General features: G+C 44.5%; 1 protein-coding gene across 1 annotated transcript in view; it reads right to left on the bottom strand.

Moving 5' to 3' along the window:
* LOC126471603 (glutamate decarboxylase) overlaps positions 1–13,835 on the bottom strand; it is a 278,613-nt gene that overhangs the window by 58,236 nt on the left and 206,542 nt on the right. The window contains exon 7 of the mRNA XM_050099840.1: positions 5,388–5,455. Within this exon, the coding sequence (XP_049955797.1) occupies positions 5,388–5,455 (68 nt within the window). The remainder of the gene's footprint in view (positions 1–5,387; positions 5,456–13,835) is intronic.

Genomic DNA, 13,835 nt, shown 5'->3' with positions numbered 1-13,835 from the left:
ATCTTACACATACTCGATGGGGTTTAAGTCAGGGAAACTGGCAATCCAGTCTGTTCGCCGGATATCCTCTCGTTGCAAGAGATTGTCCACCTGCGCTCTTCGATGCGGTCGCGCATTGTCATCCATAAAAACCGGACTAGAGTGAGTGAGTCTCGCGCCCTGAGGATTCCGACAAACTTAATTATGTATATAGATAGTTCATTTATAGTTTTTGATGAGTGAGTTTGCGAGTATCTAAATCTGTGACATAAATAGCCGCATCTTTTGATCGCGTTGACTTGGAAGCTCAAATTTTTTGCACCACCAAGGTACCGTGGAGCTTCGTATTTGACATAAGTTTCATCTTGATACCTCAGCCGTTCCTGAGAAAAGGGGCCTTAACAGACGGAGAGATTGGCGCCCAACAAAATGATCCTATAAAGGTTTCGTTTTTACTGACTGAGGTATGGAATCCTAAAAACTGCCCCCGTGAAAAGCAGCGCTTTGGGAAGCAGTACAGCGTCACAATAACGCTGACTGTTGAGTGTACGGTGTTCAAAGATTTGAAGGTCAGTACGCCCATGCAGCATTATGCCTCAGCCACATCCTAACACGTGGACCACCAAAACGATCATGTTCGACAAAGTTGCTGGGTGCATTACATGTTCGCACCTCTGTGTTCCCACCTTGTAGGTCAAGCCTTGTCAAACATGATCGTTTCAGTGGTCCAGGTTATATGATGTGGGGAGGCATAGTGTTGCACGGGCGTACTGACTTCCCAATCTTCGAACACGGCACATTCACCGCTCAACGTTATTGTGACACTGTATTCATTCCCTATATGCGCCTTTTTTTGTGGTAAGGTCTTATGGGACCAAACTGCAGACGTCATGGGTCCCTAAGCTTACACACTACTTAATCTAACTTAAACTAACTTAGCAAAGGACGACACACACACCCATGCCCGAGGGAGGACTCGAACCTCCGATGGGGGAAGCCGCGCGGACCGTGACAAGACGCCTGAGACCGCTCGGCTACCACGCGCGGCCCCTATATACGGGTTTTCAGGGATACATACGGTGCTGACTTCATTTTAATGGACGACAGTTCGCGATCGCATCGAAAATCTTTGAATAAAAGTGTCATTTCTGTTTATCTTCTTGCGTATTTCTTCCAGTTATCTTCTGTACTTTACCACAACAAGTCTTTCTATGTTTGGTAACAGTTTCGTAGGGCTAAATAAATTGGCAGTGACATATCATGCGAACGTTACTTTCGTTCTTATGTTTTGCACGCTAGTATATGTATCGGGTTTTCGTCCATATATACTAATGGCCAATAAAATTGCAACAGCGCGAAAACGCCATGGAAAATACGTCAAATTGGGATGAAGCGTACTAAATTCTTGCATATGCAAATAATTACTATTTCCGCTCCGCCGCCTCGTGTAAGAAGTAAAGGCGTCTACCAGCGCGTGTTGGGTTTCGACAGTGACAAGGCCGTGAGGCATCAATCTCGCGGTTTTTTGTTCCCCAATATCAATGTTCGCATTGGTCAGGATCTCATGAATGTCACGAGAATACGGAAACGATATGTTTAGGAGGGCCATACTACACGCCACGCAGGATTTAAGCGACCACACACGACTAGCGCAGCCCGCAGCTCGTGGTCGTGCGGTAGCGTTCTCGCTTCCCACGCCCGGGTTCCCGGGTTCGATTCCCGGCGGGGTCAGGGACTTTCTCTGCCTCGTGATGACTGGGTGTTATGTGACGTCCTTAGGTTAGTTAGGTTTAAGTAGTTCTAAGTTCTAGGGGACTGATGACCGTAGATGTTAAGTCCCATAGTGCTCAGAGCCATTTGAACAACTAGCGCACGAGAGGACGCACATACCGTTTTGGCCACACAGGATCCTACAGTCGTGTCATGTATACTGAGTCAGTAAGTGGACTTGTTTGCAAACCACTATCCACATGGGCAGCGCGACAACATCTGCAGCACCATGGTCTATTAGCACGGCGAACACTGTTGCACTTCCCTCAATGTGGCAGTAGGGAGAGATGTGTCGACAGTGGTGCACCAACGACAACACTGGACACAGCAGTGGCACCATGCATCTTTTCACACGAGTCCCAATTCTGCACGCAGCATCACGATGGGTGTATCCGTGTGTGGAGGCTTGAAGGAGAACAAACGTAGCCAGGCTCCATTCGTAATCGTCGTACATGCCCAACACCTGGTGTAAAGGTATAAGAGTGCCAGTGGGCAGACAATAAGACCACCTGTAGTTCTCTCGGCTGGTAATTTGGACAGACGCTGTTACTTTCGAGGTCTCTGTGACGTTATCCTTTAACAGGGTAACTCAATACTATATGTGCCCATGCAGTCCTGATCTATCTCGATACAGAGGTTGTTTGACTGTTGCACTGCCCAGCATGTTTTGTGAATCTCTCACTCACTGAAAACATATGGTCATAGGTGCCTAATTACTGACACACACAAACATTTACCAGCCGCTACGACTTATGAACTCAAACACAGAAATGAAGGAGCATGCAATGACGTATCCATATGTCATCCAAGCTCTGTGCGATACAATGGCCAACCGGGTTAGAGTCACTATTGCTGCTAGATGTGTCAGCTCTGCGTACTAGATTTTGCACCCAGTATATCCCCAAGTTACCTACAAATTTAACCATGTATTCTTTCTGTATATATTATAATATAATAACCATTATTTTACTACATTCTATCCTTCACGATGTTGCAATTTTCGTGACCAACTGTGTATGTAAAACAAAGTTAAAAACTTGAAGCCGGCCACTGTGGCCGAGCGGTTCTAGGCGCTTCAGTCCGGAACCAGGATGCTGCTGCGGTCGCAGGTTCGAATCCTGCCTCGGGCATGGTTGTGTATGTTGTCCTTAGGTTAGTTAGGTTTAAGCATTTCTAAGTCTAGGGGACTGATGACTTCAGATGTTAAGTCCCGTAGTGCTTAGAGCCATTTGAGCCATTTTTGAAAAACTTGAAAATTAGAAACAGGATTCAAACTTAGTGGATATCACACCTATGACACTATGGAGGATTTATTCAGCGCCTTCTAATAAAAAAATAGCTTATCAAAGTACTGTGAAGAAAAGCTATAGTTCAAAGTACAACTTAACCATCAATGCGCTGTTTTCAGATTTATACTTCTTCTACTAACTGAATTGTGCTTTTAAAAGAATTCCGTTAGAAGAAATCTATGGGTATTTTTTTGGAAACTCCAGAGACCTGTGTCGAAATGCAAAAAAAAGTGAGATGAATGATGGAACTTCATTGCCCGCGGAAGGCAGAGGCCCCGAGTTCGGTTCTCAGTCCGGCACACGGTTTTAATCTGCCAGGAAGTTTCGTATCAGCGCACACTCCGCTGCAGAGTGAAAATTTCATTCTGGAAACATCCCCCAGGCTGTGGCTAAGCCATGTCTCCGCAATTTCTTTTCTTCCAGGAGTGCTAGTTCTACAAGATTCGCAAGAGAGCTTCTGTGAAGTTCGGAAGGTAGGAGACGAGATACTGGCAGAAGTAAAGCTGTGAGGACGGGGCGTGAGTCGTGCTTGGGTAGCTCAGACGGTAGAGCACTTGCCCGCAAAAGGCAAAGGTCCCGCGCTCGAGTCTCGGTCCTGCACACAGCTGTAATCTGCCAGGAAGTTTCATATCAGCTCACACTCTGCTGCAAAGTGAAGGAGACGAATGATGTTTGCCTGAGCTATAGGGGGTGCACAAAAATATGGAAAAACCAAATGCCCACCACACTAGAATGCTTAATACTGTGTACGAAAAACGTTGGCATTCAGAGCAGCTTCCAGTCGTCTCGGAATGGATGAATAATGATATTGTATGATTTTCAAGGGGATCTTCTATCATTCCTCCTGCGAAATAGTGGCAAGTTCAGGTAACGAGGCTGGAAGTGGTTGGCGATCACGCACACTTCTCTCCAAAGTAGACCATAAAGTCTCAATAATATTGAGATCTGATCACTGTGGTAGGCAGGGGAGATGCAAAGATCCATCCTCATGCCTACAAAACAAGTCCTGCACGATGCGCTCTGTGTCAGCAGACGCCATGTCGTCTTGGAACACTGGGGAACAAACAGTGCACCATGGGATGGATCTGATTACAAAGAATAGTGACATACTCCTTGGTAGTAATGCGAGTTTGCAGAGTGACCATAGGACCCATGGAATACCACGACATGGCTGTCTAAATCATCACCGAAGCGCCGCCATGTTTCACTCTTTGGTCGTAAACTCGGCCAGAAGCTGAAAACAGTGTGCAACAATACGTATCTGACCAAATTAAAAGAAATGGCTCTGAGCACTATGCGACTTAACATCTGAGGTCATCAGTCCACTAGAACTTAGAACCACTTAAACCTAACTAACCTAAGGACATCAAACACATCCATGACTGAGGCAGGATTCGAACCTGCGACCGTAGCAGTCGCGCGGTTCCGGGCTGAAGCGCCTAGAACCGCTCGGCCACCGCGGCCGGCTGACGAAATTCCTTTCGTCCTTTGCTCCATAGTCCAGGTTTAAAGGCTTCGGCACCACGTTTTCTGTTACGAACATTTACATCACTGACGAGTGGTTTTTGAATTTCAGTTTGTCCTGCAGTCCCCAGCTTAGAGAGCCCCCTTCGTATTGTTTTGATGCTGACAGAGTTCGCGACTGTGACATTCAATTCTGCAATAACTTTTACAGCTGTCTTCCTCTTAGTTTTTGTCACAATCCTCTTAAGTGACCTGTAAAATTCATTTAACACACACGTTCGTCTTCGTAGCGTCTTAGCGGATGATGTTTTTTCGCTAAATCTGATGCGGTGCCTCTTGGAATACCAAACTCATCGGCTACGGAGGTTATGGAACCACCTACCATACGAGACAAACAGTATGCCTAAGTTCGAATTCACTTAGCTCCGACATAATGCACTCACAACTACACAGAACATTGTTCTAACCACGACCGACGCTTGCAAGGCATAGAGGACATTGCGCAGTGGCCGTTCGTGGCCAAATACAATAGCGCAATCTATAGGCTTGGCTAGTATCTACATTTATGTTCAAGCATGCATTTATCGCGGTGTTGCCACATATATATGGTTGATTATCAGTGACGCCACGGAAACACAAGTATACCTGCATTAAACTAAATAATCTGCGCGTCATGAACACTTCATTTCGATAGTATTAGAGATATTTACGTCAGTCGGCAGCTTAGGTTAAACGTGAGCGTCATTGTGATTTTTTTCAAAGTATTAAATGTATTTACGCCTATTGACAATTTAGGACATCCGTATTCCAGCTGAGATCCTTATCGAAAAGTGAATAATAATTTAATGGGGCAATATTCTATAAGTTGCCAATATGAGCACTCACCGCTCGACACCTGTGAATCTCGGATGGCGGTATTTTCTAGACATCAGCAAGCCTCCTCCCCACGCCGCCTGCAAAAAAAGAAAAAAAATAACGATGAAGCTGGTGTGTTTTAATGAAACATAGCACGCACATCTTCTATAACAATGCAAAATAATCTGCTGAAACAGCGACATTATCTGGTTGATCGTTAGCATTTTTATGGAAGAAAAATCTAAAAGTACATCTGTTTTTACACTAATAGTTGATTTAGACTACTGACAGAGATAATAAAGTGCTTCTAGCCAGTCTGCATCCAGAAATAATATTTGTTTTACATTTTACCTGGTGATGTACATGTAGGATTAGGTGTACAAATTGTCGTAGAACGTGATGCTCACTAACATACATACTGTTTAACTCATGGTCTGACCCATATCTTCAAATATCTAACAACTAATGCTTTTAAGAAAGTTAGTACTTATAATGCAAGTATGTTAATGTAATCTGGAACTTTGGCCAAACGCATACAATTTTTTGAGTCTTTCGATTGATTACCGTTGTCTCTGCTTTGCAGGAGTTGATGTGACCTATTGTAGCAGTTGATAATTTTTCTCATCGACATGAAAAAGCAAGCTGGATAGCATAAAATGCTCATAAATGTGGCAAAAAGACATACTATACAGCAGATTTGCAGTATTAGTTAATGTTCTATTGTTATGTAGTAGTGGAAAACGGCAGTCAGTTTTAATTTATCTTAAACATTAACTCCGGGTAGTAACTGTTCTGGCGTAACAACAAGCGCCGTAATAAAGATGAAGAATGGAAGACCAAAGAAGGCGGTGAAACGACGTCGGCCAATGGTGTGCGGAATAGGACCGCACCACGACGGGAGCGCCCTCGAACCGAAGTGAATGTAAGTGCCGCTCCTGTTCAGCATCAGACTCCTGTACTGCCCCCTGCTCCGTTAGATGCCACACAGCTAACGCAAATGTTTCTGTTTCAGACGCAGCAGATTTCTGCACTACTCAACACCGTGCAGCAGCTACTGGCAAATGCTACGCACCCAACAAAACAAGCACCGCCTACTACGGCTGCTATACCACCTTTTCGACAGTTTTGTGACCAGTAAGAGGAAAGGCTGGAGTGATTAGGACAGTTCGAGTCACATTTGCTAGCTCACAAAATACAAAGTACTGTGAAACTTTCTTATCTGTTATCCACAGTAGGCAGTGCAGTGTTAAGATTAATTCGAAAATTCTTTCCTAACACCACTTGCGTATGACAGTGTTATAGACTCACTAACAAACTATTATAACCAACAAGTGTATGTGGTAGCAGCTAGGTATCAATTCTTCAATTGCAAAAAACGGTCAGAACACACTTATCGTGAGTGGATAGCATATTTGCAAGGTATGACAGGGAAATGCAAATTCAAATGTGCTTGTGGTGCTTTATATTCAGATGTTACATTGCGTGATGCGATCGTGTACAATGTACCTGATGTCAAAGTCAGAGAACAAATTTTGAAACAGTCCGATCCATCATTTCAGCAAGTAGTGCGAATCTCAGATCAGTACGATTCTGGTGTCTTGTCGGCTCATACCTTTGAGCAGCCAGCTATTTTTGGTCCCTTAGCTGCGATGGCCTCATTCTGCAGCGGCGGCGTGCGCTAGCCACGCCAAGTAAACAACCTTCCACGACGTACAAGCAGTTCGCTAAACAAGCAGCTACACAGGCGAACAGAATTAAGCCTCGGCACAAACGCCACGACTGCCCCTCCCGACAAGCTCAGTGTTACACTTGTGGCAGGAAAAGACACGTGCATTCTGTATATTTGCAACGGGACACACATAAGAATTTGGCCCACTCATAAAAATCTCGTCACAAGGCCCATGTCATTAACGCAGTATATTCCAAGTCTGCACCTAGCAAGCGTGCCGTTTCGTCAGTGATACGTCAGTCAAAGAAACTTTTTGTTCATTTCCTTATTTGTGGAAAACGTGTGAAATTTCAGTTGGACACGGGTGCCTCTGTCACATTGCTCAATCGTCACACATATGAACTGTTAGGCTCCCAACACCTGTCTAAAACTTGCACGCAACTGACGGCTTATAATGGACAAGACATTCCCGTTCTCAACATGTACAGTACTTTGCGTGCCATGTATCGCTCGTATACGCGAACAGTGACTTTTACAGTGCCACAATCATGTGAGTGTGAGAACATATTTGGTCTTGATTCTTTTGATTTGTTCGGCTTTAACATTCAGGCCAACGTGTTGTTAGTGTCTGCATTAAATGCAAAAAACAGTGTAGCTAGCTTGCTAAAGGAATTCTCGTAACTCTTTTCTGAAGGTTTAGGCAAAACTAACAATTCTTTTGCATATATTACGCTGAAAGAAAATGCTTGGCCGAAGTTTTGCCGAGCCAGAACTGTTCCCATTGCATTAAAGGACAAATTCGCTGCTGAACTTAAAGAATTGCAAGAAACGGAGTTATTGCGCCTATATCAGCTAGTCAATGGGCAAGTCCACTGGTTTTGCTCCCCAAACCTTCAGGTCATATTCGACTCTGTGTTGACTTTAAGTCTACGGTCAACCCCCAAACTGTCATTGGTACTTATCCATTGCCACGCCCAGAGTATCTAATGGACAAATTAGGTGCTGGACGCTATTTTTCAAAAATTGATTTGCGCAACGTGTATCTTCAAATAACACTAGATGAAAAATCTCAAAGTATGTGTAGTAAATACTCATTTGCGCTTGCTTAAATATTTGCGTTTGCCGTTTGGCAGTGCTTCCGCATCCGCCATTTTCCAACGGTATTTGGAACAGCTGACTGCACAAGTGATAAACTGTTCAAACTATTTTGACGATATTGTAGTAGCAGGTCATACACCAGAAGAACATATTGAAAATTTACGTGCTTTGTTTCGTGTGTTATCTGATGCAGGACTAAAGAAATATGAGTTGCAGTATCTTGGTCACGTCATAAACAGTCATGGTGTAAATCCTCTTCAGTCGCATTTGTTTGCCATACGAAACTTTCCAGCCCATCGCAATGTCACAGAATTGCAGTCAGTATTAGGGAAAATGAACTATTTATATTCGGTTCATACCGAATGCAGCACAAATCGCAGCTCCAGTGCATCGCTTGCGTCGCAAGAAACAAGAATGTCCCCTTTGTTTGGACACATGAGTGCCAAGAAGCTTTTCAAAAACTTAAAGAGGCATTGCTCAGTGATCGACGCTTAGTTCACTTTGACCCAGAGAAACCTGTTGTATTGCAAGCTGACGCTTCCTCTTATGGAATCGGTGCAGTGCTTTCGCACAAAATTGGTGATAAAGACAGACCTACTGCTCCCGCATCAAAAGAGTTGTTCGAAGCTCAGTGTAACTAACTATACACAAATTGAAAAAGAGGCTTTGGCTATTGTGTACGGTGTCACCAAATTCCACCACTATTTGTATGGCAGATAATTCTACTTAGTAGCGAATCACAAGCCTTTGCAGTCCTTGTTTCATCCGAAGTTACTGGTTCCTGTATGAACTGCTCAAAAATTGTAAAGATGGGCTTTGTTGTTGTCTCAATACCAGTACGAGATTGTGTATCATCCTACAACTCAACATGGTAATGCGGACACACTTTCACGTCTTCCGATCGGCCCTGATACAGACTTTGATGCTTCTGCTGCATCTTGTTGTTACATCGATGCTCAGGATTCTGAATTGTTTCTGTCTTTTCCACTGAACTATATGAAAATTGCACATGCCACGGAAGCAGATCCAGATTTGAACATTTTGCTCATGTACATTCGCACATCTCGGCCTCACGCACTGAATAGCATAAAGAACTCTGTAGTGCGCCGATATTTTGCCCGTCGGCATAGCCTAGCTGTACGGAAAGGTGTGGTTCTTGTTCAGAATGACAGTGGCCAGTCACGTGTGTTGATCCCTAAAGTTTTGCAAAAAGAAATGTTGCAGTTACTTCACCAAGCACACTGGGGGATTGTTGGTACGAAACAGTTAGCGTGTCGACACTGTACGTGGCAGGGTATGGACGCCCAAATACAACAGATGACGTCACAGTGTCACGCCTGTGCGGAAAATCAGTCCGCTCCGCCACAAAAATTCTCAGCTTGGCCGAAGTCGCAGTCGCCATAGCAACGTGTGCACATACTCTTTGCGGGACCTGTTTGGAACACCCGTTGATTGATTGTGGTGGACTCAAATAGCAAGTTTCCTTTTGCGGTGCCAGTGAGCTCGACGACGTCACGTAGCAAAATTCAGGTGTGGTCACTGATTTTTTGCTTAGATGGCTTACCTGAAGTAATAGTGTCAGACAATGGCCCTCAGTTCAAGTCAAATGAATTTGAAACATTCTGTGAACGCAATGGCATACAGTATCTAACTAGTGCGCCGTTCCCTCCAGTCAAACGGCGAAGCGAAACGTTTTGCCAGAACATTTAAGCAGCAGATGGCCAAACTTCGCTCCTCACACACCAGGGATCAAGCACTGCAACTGTTTCCCGCTTCATATCGATCACACCCACGAGATGGACGATCACTGGCGGAACTGCTTCACGGTCGCCGCCATCGGACACTCCTCCACCTGCCCCACCCTCCTCAGCATCCGGCGCCGCAGGAAGGCCGCCAGTATCGCTTCGCGCTGCATGATATTGTCTTTTACAAGGTTTTAAGCGGCAGCAGACGATGGGCGCGAGGCGAGATCGTCCGTCGACTTAGCGCTTGCATGTATTTTGTTTCAGGTCAAGAGGGCTAGCAGCGCCGCTATCAAAATCAACTTCACCTCTGTCATGTACACGATGATCTTTCAGTCTCTCTTCCCCAGATTCACGGGTCCAGAGGGCAGCGCGACCACAGCAGCCGTCAGAGGGTGTCATCACGACACCACGGGACGGCCCCATGGAGATGGAGCCTTCGCTTCCTCCGCCTCCTCTCGTCCTACCGATGGAGCTGGACCCGTCCACATCGCAGCAGTCGCCGCCTTCTTCATCTGGTTCATGGCAGCACGAGGTGGACGCGTATCATCCTGGTCGTTTTCCGGGGCACGTCTCCGCAAGAGCGCAGGCAAGTTGGCGAGGTACGGCCGGAAGCTTGACGTCCCCTGCAGCCACAGCTTCCGGCCCGACGTTGCGCCCACACTCCTGCACCCCCTGCCGTGGTCGCACTCCATACACGACGACGGTCCGTCGCTTTGTGAGGGGGGGGGGGGGGGGGATTTTCTGGCGTAACCACAAGCGCCAGAACGAAGATGAAGAACGGAAGACCAGAGAAGACGGTGAAACGATTTCGGCCAATGGAGCTCAGAATAGGAAAGCACCACGACAGGAGCGCCCTCAAACGGAATTGAATAGAAGTGCCGCTCCTGCCAGCCTCGGCCGCTCAGATCAGACTCAGTTGAGTTGGGTTGTTTTGGCGAAGGAGACCAGACAGCAAGGTCATCGGTCTCATCGGATGAGGGAAGGAAGTCGGCCGTGCCCTTTGAAAGGAACCACCCTGGCATTTGCCTAGAGCGATTTAGGGAAATCACGGAAAACCTAAATCAGGATGGCCGGACGCGAGATTGAACCGTCGTCCTCCCGAATGCGAGTCCATTGTCTAACTCAGACTCAGTATCACGGACATTATTTATCAGCGATGTGTGTAAAACTTGCATGAACTCTAATTTGGTTGCATGTCACCCTTCGTTTGCGACAGCTTTGTAAATACAAGTTAAGTATTGTCATTCTGCTGTATAGAAATAAAACTACTAATATTACTTGCTTGAATTGTTGTATAGCATTCCGAGAACGCTGCATTCCTTAGGCACCGTATACGAGACGAGTGGGTGAGATCCTACATTAACCTGCTACTGAATGGAGGACTCGCTTAAGAAAATGAAACACTTACTGTACTGAGCAAAGCAGTTGAATTAGCATCTGTACTGACAAAAGCGCTAATACTTTCTATGATAATTGCCTAATTTTCTTGTTTCATGAAACTGATTACTCCATGCTTCTTTTAACACCAGTCTCAACAGATATGTGGTGTACATTAGTTATAACTTCAGAGTATTGTTATTTTTCTAAATTCATTATTGGTACGGAACATTACGTACGCTTACTGCTTGTAATACACATTTAGCACACTGTATAGTGGATCTGTTCTAATTTTTTATTGTTTAAACTCTTCTGCACACATATACCCCTCTAAAAATTATAGTTTAGTTCCAATTAGGCTTTTCGACAATGACCTATTGTGAATACTTGTACAGACTTCGAAAACTACGCGAAGATTCATACTAACGCTGCACTTTATTCCAGAACATGTTACGATATGGCTTTTCTTCAACAACGCCTATTTTATACATCAATTTAACTACCTTTAACCGATTATACAGTAACCCTGCACAGTTAGTATCACTTTCATTTCTGGTCGTGTGTTAAAATTTTCTTACAGTCAGTACCTCTCACTATTACTTTTTCTTACTTTTTTGTTATGCATTTACCATCAGAATACTCGTATTACGACAACACAGGAAAAAGAGTGAAAAAAGCAGGTACTATTACTTTGTGTGAATCCAGTCTTCTTTTTTTATTTCTATTACTTTCGATAGTTTTGTATTTTACAGTTTATAGGTTCTTCATATTCACGCGGCTGCCTCAATTCAGATAAGTGTCTCCTCCATTTCTAGTATTTATTCTTTGGCACTGATTTATTTTTTTCATTGTCTTCTGCAATAAGTAAATAATTCCAGAAAATGCTTCTTTACATTTAAAAAGTAGAAATTCTTTTTTGCGTCGTCTTTTCTCATCATTAAGTCGTAATAAAGATTCTTTATGTCTTCTCACTGCAAAATTTCATTTTAATATTTGTAAAATGAGATTATAATATTTGCATTTCCTCCAGTGACAGATCTTAACTGCTTGCTCTTAGTTTTGTTGGAGAGCCTAGCTACTGTGTAACATTAATAATATGTTTGGTTACTTAGTAACATGTTCTGAAACCCTTCCTCACCTTACTGTTTCTCACCACCTTCGTTACTTCTCAATAAAATCAAAAGCTGTTTTCTTCAGTTCTTTTCTGTTGTCACCTACGTCAAAGATGAATTTCATTGCTTTCCACATACCTGAAATCACTGCTCGTATGTACAAATAATTATGTTTTCTTTCTTATCCAGTACATACTCGCACAGCAAGTCGTTTGCGCACATTTGTTTTTAAAGACATCACGGTCACACGATATCGAACCTCATTAGAAGCTGATTTGAAATTCTTTTAATATACGAGGGCAGTTCAATAAGTAATGCAACACATTTTTTTTCTCGGCCAATTTTGGTTGAAAAAACTGGAAATTTCTTGTGGAATATTTTCAAACATTCCCGCTTCGTCTCGTATAGTTTCATTGACTTCCGACAGGTGGCAGCGCTGTACGGAACTGTTAAAATGGCGTCTGTAATGGATGTGCGTTGCAAACAACGGGCAGTGATCGAGTTTCTTTTGGTTGAAAACCAGGGCATCTCAGATATTCATAGGCACTTGCAGAATGTCTACGGTGATCTGGCAGTGGACAAAAGCATGGTGAGTCGTTGGGCAAAGCGTGTGTCATCATCGCCGCAAGGTCAAGCAAGACTGTCTGATCTCCCGCGTGCAGGCCGGCCATGCACAGCTGTGACACCTGCAATGGCGGAGCGTGCGAACATACTCGTTCGAGATGATCGACGGATCACCATCAAACAACTCAGTGCTCAACTTGACATCTCTGTTGGTAGTGCTGTCACAATTGTTCACCAGTTGGGATATTCAAAGGTTTGTTCCCGCTGGGTCCCTCGTTGTCTAACCGAACACCATAAAGAGCAAAGGAGAACCATCTGTGCGGAATTGCTTGCTCGTCATGTGGCTGATGGTGACAATTTCTTGTCAAAGATTGTTACAGGCGATGAAACATGGGTTCATCACTTCGAACCTGAAACAAAACGGCAATCAATTGAGTGGCGCCACACCCACTGCCCTACCAAGAAAAAGCTTAAAGCCATACCCTCAGCCGGTAAAGTCATGGTTACAGTCTTCTGGGACGCTGAAGGGGTTATTCTGTTCGATGTCCTTCCCCATGGTCAAACGATCAACTCTGAAGTGTATTGTGCTACTCTTCAGAAATTGAAGAAACGACTTCAGCGTGTTTGTAGGCACAAAAATCTGATCGAACTTCTCCTTCTTCATGACAACGCAAGACCTCACACAAGTCTTCGCACCCGAGAGGAGCTCACAAAACTTCAGTGGACTGTTCTTCCTCATGCACCCTACAGCCCCGATCTCGCACCATCGGATTTCCATATGTTTGGCCCAATGAAGGACGCAATCCGTGGGAGGCACTACGCGGATGATGAAGAAGTTATTGATGCAGTACGACGTTGGCTCCGACATCGACCAGTGGAATGGTACCGTGCAGGCATACAGGCCCTCATTTCG

This window comes from Schistocerca serialis, chromosome 3 (genome assembly GCF_023864345.2).
Source record: "Schistocerca serialis cubense isolate TAMUIC-IGC-003099 chromosome 3, iqSchSeri2.2, whole genome shotgun sequence".
Lineage (NCBI taxonomy): Eukaryota > Metazoa > Arthropoda > Insecta > Orthoptera > Acrididae > Schistocerca > Schistocerca serialis.
Note: the sequence above shows the minus strand (reverse complement) of the source record. Positions and strands in the feature narration are given on the sequence as shown.